The sequence below is a fragment of the Choristoneura fumiferana genome, chromosome 4 (assembly GCF_025370935.1).
Source record: "Choristoneura fumiferana chromosome 4, NRCan_CFum_1, whole genome shotgun sequence".
Lineage (NCBI taxonomy): Eukaryota > Metazoa > Arthropoda > Insecta > Lepidoptera > Tortricidae > Choristoneura > Choristoneura fumiferana.
The window spans coordinates 13,461,450-13,480,863 of NC_133475.1; the positions used below are offsets into that span (position 1 = coordinate 13,461,450).

The 19,414-nt window shown below is 37.4% G+C and overlaps 3 protein-coding genes across 3 annotated transcripts; 1 reads left to right on the forward strand and 2 right to left on the reverse strand.

Moving 5' to 3' along the window:
* Positions 1–1,192: 1,192 nt before the first annotated feature.
* Positions 1,193–14,379, reverse strand: Kap-alpha1 (karyopherin alpha1). The gene is made up of 11 exons (XM_074087004.1): positions 14,142–14,379; positions 13,312–13,485; positions 12,861–13,073; positions 12,105–12,328; positions 9,131–9,240; positions 8,208–8,361; positions 7,525–7,729; positions 6,575–6,702; positions 6,280–6,446; positions 5,731–5,973; positions 1,193–1,568 (listed from the first exon to the last, which is right to left on the reverse strand). The coding sequence occupies exons 2-10, from the start codon at positions 13,483–13,485 to the stop codon at positions 5,783–5,785; spliced, it is 1,566 nt and encodes a 521-aa protein (XP_073943105.1). The 5' UTR covers positions 14,142–14,379; the 3' UTR covers positions 1,193–1,568; positions 5,731–5,782.
* Positions 14,380–14,514: 135 nt separating this feature from the next.
* LOC141427499 (UPF0389 protein CG9231) lies at positions 14,515–15,695 on the forward strand. Its single transcript, XM_074087007.1, has 2 exons — positions 14,515–14,877; positions 15,132–15,695. The coding sequence occupies exons 1-2, from the start codon at positions 14,672–14,674 to the stop codon at positions 15,337–15,339; spliced, it is 414 nt and encodes a 137-aa protein (XP_073943108.1). The 5' UTR covers positions 14,515–14,671; the 3' UTR covers positions 15,340–15,695.
* On the reverse strand, positions 15,458–18,473 carry Ccdc58 (Coiled-coil domain-containing 58). Its single transcript, XM_074087006.1, has 3 exons — positions 18,304–18,473; positions 17,677–17,949; positions 15,458–15,631 (listed from the first exon to the last, which is right to left on the reverse strand). The coding sequence occupies exons 1-3, from the start codon at positions 18,337–18,339 to the stop codon at positions 15,515–15,517; spliced, it is 426 nt and encodes a 141-aa protein (XP_073943107.1). The 5' UTR covers positions 18,340–18,473; the 3' UTR covers positions 15,458–15,514.
* Between the last annotated feature and the right edge of the window lie 941 nt (positions 18,474–19,414).

The following is a 19,414-nucleotide window of genomic DNA, read 5'->3' on the forward strand; positions in this document are numbered from 1 at the left end:
TTACGGTCCGTGATACACACAATGATTTTCATCACATTGCGAGGAAAAAAATGCAAAAAATTAAATTATTTTGTGTCCAAACACTTCACAGCTCGGCAAAAAAAAGGCGCTAAGAAAACAACTGAATAAAATAATGGCTACCCGCCAATACAGGGGGCTACTACAAAATTCGAAAATCGAAGTTCGTATCGTACCGTCCCTCTCACTCTCGTATTACATAAAATATTAGCGTCAGGAAAACAATATGAACTTCTATTTTCAAATTTCGTAGTAGCCCCCCTGATTGACACTATTTTCGAGTCGCCTACCATAAATAATGCTAAGAACTGTGTTTAGTTTAAAATTCAAAATATGGTCTTACGGCCAGATTGTTCCAACGTGCTAAAAATATGTTTACTAAAATGATTGCAAAACAATTTGATATAATTTTAAAATAATAAATAAATAATAATAATAGTAATAAATATCACGGGACAATTCACACCAATTGACCTAGTCCCAAAGTAAGCTTAGCAAAGCTTGTGTAAATAAATTAATATCGAAATTTTTATGGGGTAAAATTGGGTTATAGCTAAGTTTTAATGATGTAAATAAAACGTTAGCTGACTTGCAACCTCTTTAGTCCGAAATGACGTACCTATAACTTTTTAAAACTAAAGTCATAACTTCCTTGGGGAGAAACTATACGTAAATGCATAGTTCCCGCGGGAACAATTGAGGCCATTGTCCTTCAGTATACAGGCATGGCATAACATCATTGAAGAGCAAGTGTGATGAAAAATCATTAAATGTGAGCGTCTGAAGCATGTGATAGATTTTCAAATATTATTGTGTGTTATAATAATATTATAATATTATTATAAACAATTGTGTAAGTTTAAAGTTATGTTGTTATATAAGTGAGAGAACGCGGTTTATTTGTAATAATAAACCCCTGGAGTTCCAGGGAATAATTATAGCTTTATCCAAGACGAGCTTTAAGATTATACAGGAATTCAACTTGCCAATATGAGTGTCAAGTCAATAAATAAATAAAATATTTACCTTGTAAATATTTTATATGTTATCAAGTAATAAACTATATTTTTCAAGACATTGTTTATTTTATAGTGATTAAATTCTCCGCAAGAGCCAAGTCCATGTAATTGAACACCTACCTATCGAGCAGTATTCTTAACGAAAAAAAACTACATGATGGTACCAATATGTTATAATAAATACATATAATAACCAATTAAAACATTACTGTTCACATAACAATATACAGGTATAATTTTATTAACAAATATTAGCCACTAATATTATAGACCAACAAAATATATATATCTTTTTCTAAAATAAATAAATGAATTAGATATGTCAGTATCTACACAGCAAAAGATAAGAAAGCGCGTTTATTGCTAACAATTTCATACATATAAAATAATAAAATCACATGTTCCTACACTGGTGCAAAATATATTTTCACTCTGAGTGTTGACGTTTTGTTCAGTGAACCATACTTCGGGACCGCTGGGGTAGTCCCATGCTTGATAGATACTTTATCACTAGGTATTTATTAGATACATCTGAAAAAAGAAAATAATTTACTGTATCAGTTAGTTACACTAATGCTAACTAAACACTAAAAAGAAGAGGCCCTACCCTACACTAGTATTCACCGATAACATAACGCGTGTAAGCAGGGGTCGGACAAAAAGTGCGGATGACGTAAAAATGACGTAATCTTGCACACAAGATGATGTTTTTATTTACATCCGTGTGACATGTAGTAACAAAGTAGCATTAATAAAGTAACAAAATAATCGTAAATAAATCAATGGAATTCAGTGAATAAAATAAATTTCATATCGAAAAAGAGGTTGATAAATGATAAGTTATAATTGTTTATGGAAAACAAAAATACTGTTTGAAATCATCCTATAAGTGGTTTGACGTCATCGGCACTTTTTGTCCGACCCCTGCGTATAAGATATATAAATATCTACTTAAGTTAATCACATGCTCATTAGGAAATATTAAACGCAATAATTAGGTAACCTGTACAGTCACCAGCAGCATCATTATAATTATGATACAACAAAGCGTGCAAAAATATCATACGACTCTGAGGTGTAAGGAGGCTCAAAATACATCCTATGGGCCTTAAGCCAACCTCACCTGCACGCGGTGCACCCTGCTAATCAACGAACGAGGCTCTGACGAATCACCCACCAACCCGCACTGGACCAGCGTGGTGGGCTTATGGTCCGGGGATCATCATCATCATCATCCCAGCCTATATACGTCCCACTGCTGGGCACAGGCCTCCTCTCGGAATGAGAGGGCTTGGGCCGTAGTTCCCACGCGGGCCCAGTGCGGATTGGGAACTTCACACACACCATTGAATTGCTTCGCAGGTTTGTGCAGGTTTCCTCACGATGTTTTCCTTCACCGTAAAGCTCGTGGTAAATTTCAAATGTAATGTAGTTCCGGGGATATTCTGACAGAATCGCAGTCGTAAAACTGAGATTAAGCAAACTTCACACACTAACAATAATTCAAGCATATGCACCAACGACCTCCCACGATGATGAAGAAACAGAGGATTTTTATGACCTGCTCAACAAAGCCTGTGACGAACAGCGCGGCACCTGGAACGTAGTTCTAGGCGACTTCAATGCCAAAACAGGCATCAGGAGCTGGACGACGACCAAGTTATTGGACCACACGAGCTGGTAGACCGAAACATACGCGGCAATTCAGTTTACTTTTTGGTAAGGTCTTAAAATCTGCAACAGCTATTTCTACAAAAAGAATCAAAGACGCTGGATCTGGATTTCACCTGACGGAAGAACCAAAAATGAGATAAGACTATATATTGACACCTAAACTAAGCATAATTAAAAATATAAACATCATCAACACAATAAATTACAGTTCTGATCATAGACCTTTGCGCGCAACACTATTCTTCGACTTAAAAATACAACGCATAAAGAAAATCATGAAACGTCCTAAAATATTAGATAGACTTACCATTGCAAATAACCACGATCAATTCAACTTAGAGTTAGAGGACCACTACGACAGTTTGAGCCTAGACGCCGACGACGTTGAAGACCAATACAAACGGATCCTCAACAGTATTGACTATGCAAGTAGTAAAATCAGAACGAATTACCAAAGACAAGCAAAGCTCTCCAGCAATACTCTAGCATTAATAAAACGTAGACGAATCCTGCCTATAGCTTCACAATAGTACATTGTGTCTTAAGGGCGGTAAATAAGGCATTACGAACGAGAGTCTATTAGAAGCCCGGTCGAAGACTGAGGGCTTTAATGAGTCGATGTTCGTAATTCTAGTACCGCCCATGCGACATACAATGTTTTTCATTACATTTGCAAGTAAAATTTTATATTTGTAAAAGAAAAAATATAATTCTTCCAAATATTGGCGATACCTTAGGCTGTGCTCTTGGGAACGTCGCCCTCCACCTCCCTCGGCATGCGCCGCAACGTGCGTGTGCATGTGGTGGTCCATGTAGTCCTGCAGCAGCGCGCGCACGGGCACGCGGCACGGCGCAGCGCCATCAGTACGGGCACCGACTCATTTACCGACCTTGGGCTTCATGACAAGACAATGTGTACGCGCAAAGACTCATTTACCGACCACGGGTTTCATGACAAGCACATTACGGTCGAGGGTTTTATTTGGGGGGTTGCAACCAAGGTAGCCTGCATGTTACGACACTGTTTACGAGCAAGTGTGATGAAAAGATACAATAGTTTGGACAGACAAGTAAAACGCAGCATCAGATGCGATATTCGGAATTACAACACAACCGCAGTAAAGACAGCGCTGAGCCGAAATACCTCGCTTAAAATTGCAAGACAGGGAATCCACCATGGAACAAAGCCGTGGATAAACAGTTTAATGGATGAAAACGGCAAAAAACAACATGGCAGAGATAAAATATTAGTCAAAGTCAAAGTCTTTATTCAATTTAGGCTATAACAAGCACTTATGAATGTCAAAAAAAATCTACCACTGGTTCGGAAAAACCTCTGCTGAGAAGAATCCGGCAAGAAACTCAACGAGGTATATATATTTTTTTAAAACAGATTTACAATGTTATTAAATGATATGTATACATCACAAGTATTTAACACAACTTTATTTTTGACACAGTAGGTTCGCTATTTGAAGGGATCGCTAATGCGGATCGGAATTATTTCCAAATATCCCTGTCCATGATATAATCATCAACTTTATAATACGCCTTTGATATTAAATATTATTACAAATTTGCACTCCATATTTTAAAAACCTTTATTCTGATCCACTGAAAAAAACTACCACCAGAGATTACTGCTGTCCAGAGGCCATCCCTCCAATAACAGACTGTGAAGTGAGTCGAGCTCTTCGAGTCATGAAGTTCGGTAAAAGTCCTGGAGCAGATGGAATCAGCGCGGAAGATTTGATTCTAGGGAAGCGTACTTTATTGCCACACTTAACAAAACTATTTAATACCATACTCCAGACGGGCCAGATTCCCAAGCTGATGCTCCATTCAAACATCATATTACTTCACAAAAAAGGGGATAAAAGTGACATCGACAAATATCGCCCAATAAGCCTTGTCTCTCATCTATACAAAACGTTTTTAAAAATAATAGAATTTCGCATTGCAGACCAATTAGGAAAACACCAGCCCCCGGAACAAGCTGGTTTTCGCTCTAGCTTTTCCACAACTGACCATCTCCACACACTGAATCAAATCATTGAAAAGTGCCACGAATATAACCAGCCTTTATACCTCGCTTTCGTCGACCATTCGAAAGCATTCGACAGTATCACCCATCAATCCATAATTGAAGCACTCCACCTTCAAGGAATTGAACCCACCTACATTAACCTTATCAACTTCATATACGATAACAGCACAGCAGACATGAAACTGCAATCGACCGGACAGTCATTTAAAATTGAAAAAGGTGTCAAACAGGGCGACCCATTATCTCCAAAACTCTTTACAAGTACCCTAGAGCAAGTGTTGGGGCAACACTATATTGCGCTCCAAAACTCGCATTGCTGATGTGGGTGTCAAGACTGCCAGGCTGAAATGGGACTGGGCAGGCCACGTCAGCCGTATGGAACCCAATAGGTGGGCTAAAATAGCCACAGACTGGATACCACAAAACGGGCGGCGTGGCAGACCCAGGCGTCGATGGCGGGACGATCTGGACGCCTTTCTTCGCAGCTGGTCAGAGATCGCCCAAGAACGGGTAGAGTGGAGGACATGGGGGGAGGCCTTTGCCCAGCAGTGGGACACCTCTACAGGCTTCTAAATAAATAATAATAACGACTCTACCTATTTCCGGGGCCGGTTTGAACGTGTCAGATATTTATGCACTCTCCGCTGTGGCAGATGTTAGTGCAGGTACCGACAGCGAGTTCATAAACTTGTGAGCAAAATTTTGATCAAAAATATCTGAACACGACTCTATTGTTAACGGCGTAAAAGCGTGTTCAGATATTTTTGCTCCCAAGTTTATGAACTCGACTGTACTTCCACCTTCACCTTGTCGCTTTTCGGCAGTTACAGTAGTCAAAGCAATAATAATATCACAAGTCACAACATACAAGTAGCAGCTTGCTGCCTGCAACTTCTTCAACTTCAACTTATGCGGGAAACATTTGTTAATCATGTTCTTGTTATTAGTGATGTTCCGTATCCGTATACTCACTGCACAATAAGCGTCATGATGCGTCAGTAAAGCGCAGCGTCGTAGTCTCGGGTTAGAATTGGAAGCCGCCCATAGGCACGGCTTGGTCGGCATTGAATTGGTACTGTTCCGTGGTAGACGAAACTGCCGGCGCGAGTCTGCCGTCTTCCTCCTCCGAACCGAAGTAGTTCTCGATTATTTCGAACGATTTTTTGTATATTTCGAGATTTTCGTGAGACTGCAAGAATTCTATTTTGTCGAGGCCTGAAATTAAGCATAAGTTAGTTTTATAAATAGTTCGCTATTCGTAGCCAAATTTGACAACAAAAGGTGCATCCGCAGCAATAAAAACATGCTCTGTTAACAAAATTGAGGCTTTGCGTATAAGGTTTAAAAACATGCGTTGGATTTTTTTTTTTTTGGTTAAGTTATAGTGTCCCAGCCAATTGTATTGAAATAATATACGCGTTTTATCTTAGGATAGTAAACATATCAAAATTACAATTGTATAATTTTCACGTCCAGCGATCGATTTGAAAGGAAAAAAAAAGTTGACTAAAAAGTACTAACCAAAGCATTCCTCAATTAGTACAGCATACGGATTATCGCGTTGGTCAGACTGCTGTCCGGCCTTCAATATGTTGTCAATCCCATTGAGAGCCACTTGCACTGTCTTTGGGTCTGATAGAGTTAATAAGTCACATAACGGTGGTATGCAGCCTTGCTCGACCAGATACCTGCAAAACATAATTATAAGGCTGGCTATAGCATACACGATGCTTAGAGCATTCTTTCACTAATAGTTACTGGTGTCACAAAACTTGCAAAATGTATGTATTGATTTGCTATAAATATTATAATGCACCTTATTTGAGCGTGGGTGCCCCCACTGGTAGCGTTTGTTATCGCCCACGCGGCTTCTTTCCTAGTCTTGAATTCGGCTTGACTTAAAATTTCGACTAAGGCAGGGAATATATTGGCGTCAATTACGGTCTGAAAATTATAAATACAATCTTGGTTACATACATATTAATGATACACAAGAAATTAGAACTCACGCAGGACAGATATTGCACCTACTATTTTTGCTTCATTGGCAGAACGTTTGCGTTTGCTTAATGATTCCTATTAATGTTTCTCTGATTCGCCGGACGGGTTTCGAACCCGTTTCTACGCATCTCTTGGATGGCTGTGCCAAGCATCGTGCGACTGTCGTGACTTGTGATAATTTCGATAGATTACACCACAACGCCGTTATTGACGTAAGGATCAAAACCCGTCCAGCATACACGAAAAACTTTTGTTTTAAAAAATATTGCGCCTACTGTAAGTTAGGTACCAAATAGCAGCTAGTCTCTGGAGGAACACGCGAGTCTTTATCAAAATAATAATAATTGCGATCCGATTCCGATTATTAAAATAATAATATTTTTTAAACGTCATTGTTTTATGTGTGCCGTCCATAGCATAATTATGGCTACACCGTACGACGGCCAACCGACAGTCTTTCAACCTAGACACTGCGGGAATCATCTATAGTATCGATGGAGCTTCATAATTATTTAAATAACATAATTATTTATGACATTTGATTTCATGTTATTTGATTTAGGTCTCTTGTCTGTTCCTCCCCAAAATTAAAACGTCATAAGCCGAACAGTCTCCTCATGAGTGTAATGTCTCTACGTTGACATTGGCAAAATACGTCTTGCTAAAACGGCAAGGGTGAAAGCCATTACTAAAAAAACAATTCAAAGTTAATATTCATTGAATTGAATAGTAATTTGGTGAAAAACAAGATCGATCGATATGCACCTGTATCTGAGCGGCGTTTCCGGCAGTGATGTTGGAGAGAGTCCAACAAGCTTCCTTGCGGAGCGTCTCCGCGCCGGAGCGGAGTAATGCATGCAGCGAGCCCAGTGGATTGCAGTTGAGCACGGCTTGCGTCTGAGAGTCGTCGCCAGTCACTATGTTGCCCACGGCACGGAGCGCCGCCGACACCACTGACGATTGGTTGTGCCTACCATGAGGGTAACACGTTCATCATCATCATCACAGCCGTAGGACGTCCACTGTTGGACATAGGCCTCCCCCATAGACCTCCAGTTGGTTCGACTGGCAGCGGCTTGCATCCACCGTGAACCCGCGGTTTTAACCAGGTCATCCGTCCATCTCATTGGTGGACGTCCTACGCTGAACTTGCCAATCCGCGGTTCGCAGTGACACGTTAATATGTCAAAATTATATAGTAAACTAAGTATGAGTAAAATGGATAGTATAGCTTGTCTAATACGTAATGACATTGTTATTGGTCATTCAGTTCCCCATTATACTCAGACGGTTATTATCGGATTTATTTTTGAACTAGTCATAATTGATCTCCACGAGCGACGGAGCGCAGGTCTTGTTTCATACAACACGACAGCGCTGCTCCGTACAGTAAGCAACTCTTGAATATTTTCACATAATATACAGCTACACAGTAAATGGTCACATACATAAGTAACTCCACAAGTCTCCGACACACGCCAGCATCGATGACGGCTTGTATTTTATCGTTAGGCCCGTCCGATAGATAGGAGAGAGCCCAGCAAGCATCGCTTAGTACGTCTGCGTCTGTGTGATGCAATAATCGAGCTAAAACTGGGATACCTGCAAACAAAATTGAAATATTTTTACACCTACAGCATTTCCTACGTGAAAAAAAGTGGTCTAGTTCACTTTCGAAAAATGCCTACATAATGCAAAGTCTCTCTGCATTGTGTGTTAGCCAATAAGTAATGGCACATACTGTTTTATATGTGTATTGTGATGTGAGGATGAACGAGAAGTTCTTACACAAAACGCGCGATATCGTGCGAGCTCGCGTTGGCTCGCGGGAGACATCCCAATACTAGTAGCAATTTCCGCCCATCCTCGCCTCGTCTCGCCTCGCAGGTGGAAAATCAACTTAATACCCTAGTTTGCAAGGGCTTTCGATAGTTAAATTAGTTTACCTTGTCAGAAAAGCATAATTTAATATCCTAATTCTAAATTTTTCTTTTTATTCTCCATAAAACCACTATAAAAACTAACCTAACCCAACCAACTTAGGATAGTTATAAAAATCTATCACTATAATGAGATTGGCATGGCAAGTCAAGAGATGCGAATTAATTTCGAGTGAGCGCTCACAAGAAACTTTCGCTTTTAACCTCGTGACAGCCAATGGAATGCTTCACATGCCACGGTCATCTATACATGACCAACATTCAACTCGAAATTAATCCTTCTGCAATGGAATTAAAAATCAAGTCGATTTGTCGCTGGTTTTTCTGTGGCGTACAGAGCATGTCACTCGTCGTCGTTCGTTTGTTATGTGGTGGTGAAGGGGTTAAAAATACTGCTGCATTAATCCATTTAGCTTTACATCAGCTCTTACCTGGTGCGACGGCGTTGAAGTCGGTCGGAGGGTTCTTACCCCTACACAAGTTTGACAGGGTCCAAACAGCGTTCCTTGTCATGGAGAGTCTCGTATATTTATTCAATATTCTGAAATTAAATGGACACAGTATTAAATAATGATTTACAAATCAAAATGTTCAGGCAAGGCTAGACTATGAACATCGCTATTTAGTGCGTAAGAAAGAACTTGCAAAAATTTCCTTTTATTTTATAAAAAATAAGTACCTGGGCGACCGAGCTTTGCTCGGGCTAAAACTCGATAACAAGCATTTTCCCAGAAGCTAGATCGATTTTTCATCGTTGGAGCCGTTTCCGAGATCCCCGAAATATATACAGTGAAACCTGGATAACTAGGACACTAATGGACCTGCAAATTTGTCTCTCTTATAGAGGTATTCCACTTACCCAGTGTCTCAAATATCCAGGTATAAATAACTATCTGTGTCATTTATGGAGGGTTCCATTAATAGAGGTGTGAATAGAGGTTATTTCAGTTATAGAGGTGGAAGCAATTATTAAATAAAATAAATGTATTTTGTAAACATTATCATGAGTTCATCATTATCAAGAGCTTTAACCTTTTATAATCAAAAAATTTTTTTTTATAAACAGTACAAAAATGCATAGGGAATGCGTTAATCAAAAAATCTATCATGGTATTTTTCAAGGATGTCAATTTTATCAAATATGTTTTGTCACCAATTATTGACATTTCATAATAGCTGTGCAAAGTTTCTAGTGCTTTTACTGCTTCGCGTTTAGATTTTTTAATTAAGTAGGTATCTATTTTTAAAATCGACCTAAAACTGGAGGTCTTTTAGGCACCGTTAGCCAAGTGTGTAAACAAAACGGAAATTTATCTTTAATAAAGTCCCAGTTAGAGAGGCAATAAATTGACGTTATCTCAGTTACAGAGGTCATAGGTCCTATAAAATTCAAAGAAAATCATTTTGCAAAAGTTATCTTTAAAATGAAGTCTCAGTAAAAAAGGGTAAAATACACTAGCTGTCTCAATTATAGAGGTAATTATGACGGCAAAATCGAAAAAAATCCACAGAAAAAACAAGATACCTATATTCCAAATTTCATCAATATACGTCTTGTACTTTTTGAGCAAAAGTTCAGTTTTGTCATTTTGACTACAGAACCAACGTCCCACTAATATTATAAATGCGAAAGTTTGTAAATCTGTTTGTTTGTTATTTCATTACGTCATAACCATTGAACCGATTTAGATGAAGTTTGAGTCCCAGTGAAGGACATAGGATAGTTTTTATCGCGGATAACTGCATAGTTCCCGCAGGTTAGCGATAAACAAATTCTTCGCGGACGAAGTCGCGGGTAACGGCTAGTAATCATAATCAACATAATTTACCTTAGTTTTAAAGTCGTAATCACACATACAAACCACCAGGGCAGGAAAACAAATAACGAAAACCGACAAACACTATGTACAGGCAACAACCACAAAGCTCTGGCACAGCTGAAATTATACAACTGCATACCTATGCTACGCTGCAGCATGGAGAGTAAGATATCTGGTGAATTTACTGTTACAGTCATGAACAGGATTGTTGACTACTTACCACTGTTCGTAATTTGGCCGTGTAATGGTAGTACATACGTATAATTCGACTAAATTATGAAATGGCGAGTGGCTCAACAATCCTGGTTTGCTATGTTAAATGAGGTGTTTTGTCTTAGGCATCTTGGCTGGCAATGTATCTGAGGGTCAAGTGTCGTGAGTGCTCAAGTGTTGTAAGCGTGCATTGGGTCAATGAGCTAATTGACAGGCGAAATATCGCTAGTTAATTAGAAATTCAATAGTTATTTAACTAAATAAGCCAATGGCAAGCAAGACCGTAACATCAAACTTTTTTTTTTTTTTATTCGACTGGATGGCAAACGAGCAAGTGGGTCTCCTGATGGTAAGAGATCACCACCGCCCATAGACAACTGCAACACCAGGGTATTGCGGATGCGTTGCCAACCTAGAGGCCTAAGATGGAATACCTCAAGTGCCAGTAATTTCACCGGCTGTCTTACTCTCCACGCCGAAACAACAGTGCAAGCACTGCTGCTTCACGGCAGGATTAGCGAGCAAGATGGTGGTAGCAATCCGGGCGGACCTTGCACAAGGTCCTACCACCTGCAAAACTGATCTCACGATACGAAACCAACTCCATCTAGCGATATTTCGCCTAAATAATTTATTGAATCAGGCTTTACTTTGCGGAGGTCCATACCAATGAACTACAAGAATTACTTTGCTCACAAAAGAAAATAAAACACACTTTTTGAATAAATTTTACTTACCTCATTTAATTTTAATGACCAAAAATGACTTCACAACCTTTTGTCCACCCAAATCACGGTATCACAGTAATTTTGTATTATAAATTAATACGTTATAGGTTTGATTTTTGTCACAATGTCGCGATGAAATTTCAAAACGTCAGAGCATCAGAGCCATAAAAGTTGCGGACGCTAGGTGGCGCTGATGTCGTGCACAGAGCCAATTGCTGAAATTAGACCCAAGCCGTAGCAAGGTAGATGATACTTAATTTACCTGCTCTTTAATAATAGACCCCATACTATATACTTATTTTGCATAAACTTAACTATCATAAGGTTGCGGATAAAGAAAAAAAATTCTTTTAGTTCATTATTATTTCGCCAGTCAAGTAGCCGCCATTGGTGTTCTGGTGTGGAGGGTGGCCGCGCGGTGCTGCGGTACAAACTAGCGTTGCCCTAGAATTGACCCAATGCACTGCCTATGAGTGTGGTAGTGCTAGCTTACCATTAGAGCCCTGTTAGTCAAGTAATATGAGTGTTTTGTCTCATATAAATTGTATGAGAAAATGAGACAAAACACTAATATTATTAGACTAAAATTCTTCGAGAAACTGGGCCTAGGTGATTCACTTGGCTAGTATAATAGTAATACTGACTCGACGAGCGGCGGCAGCACGCCGGCGGCGAGCACGGTGTCCCGGCAGCGCGGCGAGTCGCCGGCCACGTTGCCGAGCGCCCAGACGGCCTGCTCGCGCACGTCGTCGCTGGCGCCGCCCGCCACCAGCCCCACCAGCACGCCCACCGCCCCGCTCTCCACCACGATGCGCGTCTGCTCCGCCGACCCAGACGCTATGTTCGTTAGAGCCCATGCTGCTTCAAACTGCACACAACAATACTGATATGAGTGACTAGCTTCCTGGCTATTATCAGCACCTATGATATCTCAAGTATTATATCTAACAAATTTCAAGTATCTTGCTACAGTGGTTTAAGGACATAGTTGGGTAAATACACATTCAGCATTTTTTTTGACATTACAGTTTTTCGTTTCGTTTTACCATCATTACATGGGATGTTTGACTGGTCAAAACGCTTTAATATTCACCGCACTGTTGTCTATCAATCAATCAGACAGACAGACAGTTTAAATGTAGTTATATAAGGCTTACTGATCATGGTCTACATCCCAAATGGAATATGTCTAAAATACACATAATAACCTTTTTATTCCTTTTCTAATAAAAAAAGATTTATCAATAGGGAACTGATCTATATTCTTTTATGGGTGTGAAGCACTGATTACTGTTTTGATACTAATCAACCAAGAAATTACGAACAATGTACTATAGACATGTAGCTCCAGAGAGAAAAATCAAACAGAACATTTTCACATTGTGATGTACAAAACTCACCTGCAATGTAGGATTTGTACCATTTGTTAGAAAATCAACAAATTTGGGTACAATTCCAGTCCGTATCACTTCGTCAATGGGAGGATTGGGCTCTCGACTTAAAAGTTTGCGGAATTTCTGTGTGGCCATCACTTGCTCCTGGGGGTTGTCACTATAAAGAGCTGCAACCATTTCTGGTGATATGTCATCAGATGGTGAGATGTTGATATCATCCTGCAATTGGTTCATATGTAGATTTGCTTAAAAAAAATTGTGATATTTCATATTGCTACTGCTAAAAATAATAAGCAAATTGACTTTGCTTTGGTACAATCAATTCACTAATATTCAAATTAAAGGAAATATTTGTCTATATTTCAAAATTAACTTGCAACATCAAGAAAACTTTTCTTTGACTAAAACAGACACATTTTTAAACATGTGGGAACTTCAAGATGGTTATTGTACCAACCTGCAATGCAATATCAGGAGCATTGGACGCTGGAAGTGTGACATTTCTGCGCTTAAACAACTGCTGCTCTCTTTTCTGCTTTCTTAACTGTACCCCCTCTTCCTCCCGGCGGCGCCGTAACTCGTCTGCACTCAGCCCCATATTCTTGTACCGATGTTTATGACCACCAGACATCTAAACCAAACAGCAATAACTTTGTTTTTCTAATTGATTACCAATTCCCTGTTAGAAGCCCCACTCCCCACACTTAGGCTTGGGAGCCAGAACAGAGAGAGATAGAGTACACACACACCCTATAAAAATTTATGATATGCACTGATATTAACTCATACCTGTCAATTTTTTACTATATATTTCAAATAAGCCACAAACATACCTACTTAGTTTGCATCAAGGTCATGAGAAATATGCCTAATATAAATGTATAATATATTTAGTAATATCAGTCAAGCAAGCGCAAAGCCAAACACGGTTGGAAACTATGTTGGAAAGTAAATGGCATTGACTCAGTTAAAAAAAATAAAAATCCATTTGTACATTGGAAATCACTTTTAGATGCCAATGAAGCAAATGATATTCTTGTAATTGCATGATCACATACACGTAGCAACACTAACAATAATATAAAGTTGAATCATTACGACGACGGCATTCGATTGGAATTGCAATATTGACGACCATAACCCTAAACTGCATCCAGAATCTTCTAAGGAATTAGTCTCATTGCTCTCAATTAAAAGAAAGCTTAGCTCCGGCTGAGAAGCCAGACAAACATTCAAAATCAGTTTTTTGTGACCATTGAAAAATAATCATACTGAAATCAAACTTACATCGATAGATGACGACGAAGTCTACAGGAGTAAATTGTACCACTGCAGTTGCAGCATCAAAGTCGCTTAACAAATTTTACAAAACGAGATTTCACGAAATGACTTCAATCCAACCACATTCGTGATTTTTTTCGTTCAATTGTACACTTCACTTTTCGCTAATTTGCTTTTAGCTATTTCGCTCCGCGACAAAGCGAGCGACAAACGTCACACACTAGCAACTAGCAATCTTCTATTTTCTTAGGCTGCGTTCAAAAATACTTCTAGCTAATTTTAATATAAAGCTTTAAATGCCTTGATTTTGTGTTTGAAAACAGGACAAATAAATAAATAATTCTTAAGAGAGATAAAGATAGTCTATGAAAGAGTCATCCCAATATATTGCACACGAACTTCGATCGAGCAGACGCAGACATAATTTCGTGTGCGTGCATCGAACGAACTTTAAGACGTAGGAGGGAGGAGGAAAAACTGACTGCAACTGCAACTTGACATTGTTTTTATTCGTCGAACTAGCGATACGTTAAAAAATGATAAAACGATTTTTTCCAAGATCATCAGCTTTAATGTTTGTGAGGAGAATGTGTACTCCTCCGGCTGCTCCACCACCGGCGCAGGCTCCAGGCTCGGCTCCTAATTCCATGTCGGCAAGATACCGCCCGAGTGATTTTCAGAAGTTTATCCTTGTGTGGACCAAAAAGTACAAAAGCAAGGAGGAAATTCCATCATTTGTCTCGTAAGTTATCTGACATTGAACAATTTGTAGAACTGTTCTAATTTGAGAAAGTTGTAATGTTATGCAATTGTTTATTAGTTACTTCTTTTAATTTTATTGCAGAAAAAAAACATATGAAGGTCAAAACAATGTAAACGCGGTATCTTATAAATTGATTGCTACCTACTATGTTAGCACTCTTGTAAAAACTTGACCTTGTTATTTAACCATAACTGAGATAAACCATGTTGTTTTACTGTACTCTTATCTTTCAGAGCTGAAGTAATTGAAAGGTCCCGTAGTGAAGCCCGCATCAAAATCTCAAATATTCTAATGTTACTAACAGCTCTTGCAAGCTTTGGAGCCATACTAGCTGGTAAAGCAGCTGCTAAGAGAGGAGAATCTGTTCATCAAATGAACCTGGATTGGCATCAACAATATAGGGACGAACAAAACAAAATTGATGCTGAAAAACCCAAGTAAGAAAACAGTCAAAATCAAGCAATAACAGCAGAAGATTGATAAGTGTTTAAAATAGCTACAGCTTTTAGCAAATTTTTTTTTTTAGATATTATTAGGTTAAGTAAATTAAACAATAGTATACTCAAATCTATTTATAATATGTACACTATAAAAACTCAAAAACAAATTTTAACATTCAGCCTTCAGTTAAGTTGGTTGGTTTGTAGTAGCTTCTACATTTTTCTGTAAACAGCTTTGTAGTTTTCTCTTGAATTACTTCTTCTACACTAAGTTCGGTTTGTAATAGCCGTAACTGTGAAAAGAGAAAATGCTTTTATAACACTGTATGATATTTTGGAAATAAATGTATATTTTAATACCAGTTTTTATTTACAATAAAATTTTGAGCTAATATAGTTGTTGTTGTTTCTTTAAAAAAATATGGCTCTGTCCATCGGAGGACAATTTTGCCAGTGTCTAGTAGTTTTTGCCGTTGTACGGTAAAAAAATTCTAGAAAACGAAATATGAGAGGTAATGGTGGATGAACGATGACAGCGCGAATCGCTAATATAGTTGCCATAAGGTATAAAGTGAATTTGGCACAGGCTTGCACACACTTCTAACAGATACAGATTCTAAAAATAATCACTGCATTGCACATCTAAATTTAAAATTCTTGAGCTGGCTAGCTGATGTTTGTTAAATCTTAATCATATATATATATAATAATAATAATAATAATAAAATTTATTTATTCAGATAACAAGGATCCATCAGTTGTTAGTATTACTTATAAATATGTTAGGTACATGGTATAAACCATCAGAATTAGTTTATAATTGAAAAACTTATAAATACCAATAACATAACATATCTATTCTGTATAAGGTATAAACACAATTTAACAGTTAGATATTTCATTATTCTTTCACTTTCATGAGAGTATTACCTCAATATAAAACACTGCATACAGTTTTTTTTTTTTAACATCAGCCCATTTTAGGCATTCAGCCATGTCCGTATAGTGAATTATATCTCTCTGAAGCATTTGCCAACACATAAATGTGTACCTAAAATATTTTATCAAGAAATGGCAATGTGTCACACCAATAATGTTAAAAAAACAAAATGACACTGCAGTGGACACCTACAGGAGCCTTTTTTTGGACGATATTTTAGTCCTCAATAATTTGACAGACAGAAGTTAGGAACAAGATTTTTTTACAGGTCTATCCATTTTTTAAAATATATTCATTAAAAAAAAATTTTTTGACATTGAAAAATTAGCAACACCCATGAAACTTGTTTGGAAAGTAAGATTAAATTTACCAGCATTCCCAATACCAAAATTAAATTTCCCTGTGGTTTGTGACCCACCATAAGTTTTTTAATCCCTCCATGCATGCAGGGAAAATAAAAAACACTTTTTAATGTTTTAAATTCTATTCTAGTTATTAATGATTAGATAGTCTTGCTGTAGAAGGTGTTTATTAAAGTTAAGCCAATAGTGCAGTATATAACATGTAATATAGATTAAATGAAGGGTCCACAGAAAGAACGTGTCTAGTCACCTAAGCAACTTTTACCATTTATTCAAAAGTGAAAAAAATATATTTTATATTGTTTTCAGATTATTTAATTTAATGGTAAGTCATAGTACTTTTTCAGCTCTACATTTTGGCATTAAAATATCATTTTAAAAAAAAAGTGACTAGACATGTTCTTTCCATAGACACTTCAATTAAAGTGCCTACTAATAATTATAATTATGTACTTCAATTGTTTAAATTAATGAATTGAATTGATTGTCCACATTATATGCATAATGACTACCACAAAGTGGGCATTTCTAGAAACTCGAGTTGCTAAACTCAATATCAAAAGTCGCTAAAATTAATTCAACCAGGAGAGAGCGGACTCAGGACTTTGTCTGGGAGAGACACTAGAGGCCACTGGTGGTCTGTAAAGTTTGGATACGAAGAAAAAAAACTTAAATTAGAAGATTTCCAAATTCACTGAAATTGATTTAAATATATAAACTAATGGAGCTTTAATGAAATAAAGTTAGAATTTGGTGTGCAAGCGCGTTTGTTGCTTTCCATATAGATCTCTTGGCACTGTATAACAAAAAATGTATCCATTATTGGTCCTAGAACTGTTTCAAAAGTCGTTAGTTTTAGCAACAAAGTTGCTAAATCGGCAACACTGGGTCAATAACCTACTTTGTTTACAAAGTATGGTGGGTCTACACTAGCTACAGAGATCCTGTAACATTCTAATGCATAGGTACTCTACTCAGTCTTGACTACTAGGCACAACTGTTCTAAGAATATTTGACAAGTTTGAGAAGACCATACCTTTCTTTGTTCTGCTTTTAATGATTTCAACACATCATAATCATCAGGTTTCTCCTCTCTAGCAGCCTTAAGTTTTTTTACTGTATCAGCAGTGGAAACAATGCAGTTCTTTATGACGGCTTCCCTCTCAGTGTGTCCTTTTTGAATCTGCGAGTATAAGTCTGCACAGGCCGAAGTTGCATCAACTTTTTTTTGGAAGGACTCAGTTGGGATTGATGTATTGAGCGCGTACACAATTTTGTCATCAAGAACGCGCATTTTCTTCAAGACATCCTGAAAGAAATGTAGATATAATTACAAAATTAAAAAATATTAATTCCGGTTTTAACATAATAAAATCACCATGAAGTTTGACTGTATGTTTTTATTGTTTGTATTTTTGTTATTCTGTTCGAAATAATTAAAAACCACTCCTTTAATAAAAGGATGAGCATGCAATGCATAGATACAAAAAAAAGATTTGTCATTCTAAATTATTTTAGTACTTTACAGTCGTGATTTTCTATTGAATGTTGACAAACATCAGGATATAAAACTAGAGTTTGGAAATAAGAATTGGGATACAATTTTACAACTAAGATTTAAATTGATAACACATTACACCGGTTATTCCAGTTCGTATCATACCTGAAATTCTGAAAAATCCGGACAAAACATTGCCATGCTTTATTAGTAGGATAAGGAAGTACTATGCTAAATAAAGACAAGTATTCGAAATTTATTTCAATATATTTTGTTTAAACTAATTAGATAACTTCAGTATTCAGGATTTGAGGTTAGGATTACAATACGTTCAGAATCATAAATAGTTTGATATTTTCTATTACCATTATTTACCTAACCCCATTCAAAATTTAGGTATTTACCTACCGGGACAGAATTTATCTACCTACAACTTTCATATATCATAAACAAATGTTATGCCCGTATTTATAGGTATACTTATCTATAAAAATGTTTCCAAGCAAATGGAAATTATATTTTTACTGTGGCTTTAGAAATCTTCGGTTTAATTAAAGTAGCATGCTTGATTAGGTATAGGAACGGACCGTCCATCCGTATTGTATTATCCTTTCCACAGGTAAAATAAAAATAAAAATCTTTATTTATTTGGACAACCGTAAAAATGCAATTAAAATTCTTTAGCCAACATACATAAATCAACAACGTCGCTAAAATTTCTACTTTTGAATTTTTATTTTATACTAGCTTCCCGCCCCGGCGCCGCACGGGTACAATATTCAAAATAACCCTCCTTTGGACAGTCGGGTAAAAAGGTCTCCGTGCCATTGGCCCGTATTTTGCACGGGCAAAGCAAAATTTTCAATAAAATGGCCAAGTGCGGGTCAGCCTCGCGCACTAAGGGTTCCGTACCGTTATCTATACAACATTAGACATTAGTAAGAAAAACGCGTTTGTTGTAAATAAATACATATCCTTAAATACTAACACTAGAATAAGTTTAAATTGTGTTTTCTTTTGTTTTGTTTGTTTAATTACTAACACACTATGGATACTCTGTTTGTCCGAAATAAAGAATTTGAATTGAATTGTTTTATGGGTCCCCTTAAATATTTATTGTATTTTCATTTCAATATTTATTTTTAGTGAATATACAACTAAATGTTCTGTGTATATTTCAAGCTTATACCTGCAGGGCTACTATGAAACTCGAAACTCGAAGTTGGTGTCGTACGGTCCCTCTGACCCTTACACTATTTAATACGAGAGCGAGAGG

Bases quoted from the DNA above. Each gene is read 5' to 3' on its own strand.
- Kap-alpha1 (XM_074087004.1), bottom strand. From the start codon at position 13,485: ATGTCTGGTGGTCATAAACATCGGTACAAGAATATGGGGCTGAGTGCA. The intron at 13,074-13,311 runs GTTGGTACAATA...AACCAATTGCAG, and splicing joins CTCCTGATATTGCATTGCAG to GATGATATCAACATCTCACC. The intron at 8,362-9,130 runs GTAAGAGCTGAT...TTTTGTTTGCAG, and splicing joins CTTCAACGCCGTCGCACCAG to GTATCCCAGTTTTAGCTCGA.
- LOC141427499 (XM_074087007.1), top strand. From the start codon at position 14,672: ATGATAAAACGATTTTTTCCAAGATCATCAGCTTTAATGTTTGTGAGG. The intron at 14,878-15,131 runs GTAAGTTATCTG...CTTATCTTTCAG, and splicing joins GAAATTCCATCATTTGTCTC to AGCTGAAGTAATTGAAAGGT.
- Ccdc58 (XM_074087006.1), bottom strand. From the start codon at position 18,339: ATGGCAATGTTTTGTCCGGATTTTTCAGAATTTCAG. The intron at 17,950-18,303 runs GTATGATACGAA...CATTTCTTTCAG, and splicing joins CGGATTTTTCAGAATTTCAG to GATGTCTTGAAGAAAATGCG. The intron at 15,632-17,676 runs GTATGGTCTTCT...CTCTTTTCACAG, and splicing joins TAAAAGCAGAACAAAGAAAG to TTACGGCTATTACAAACCGA.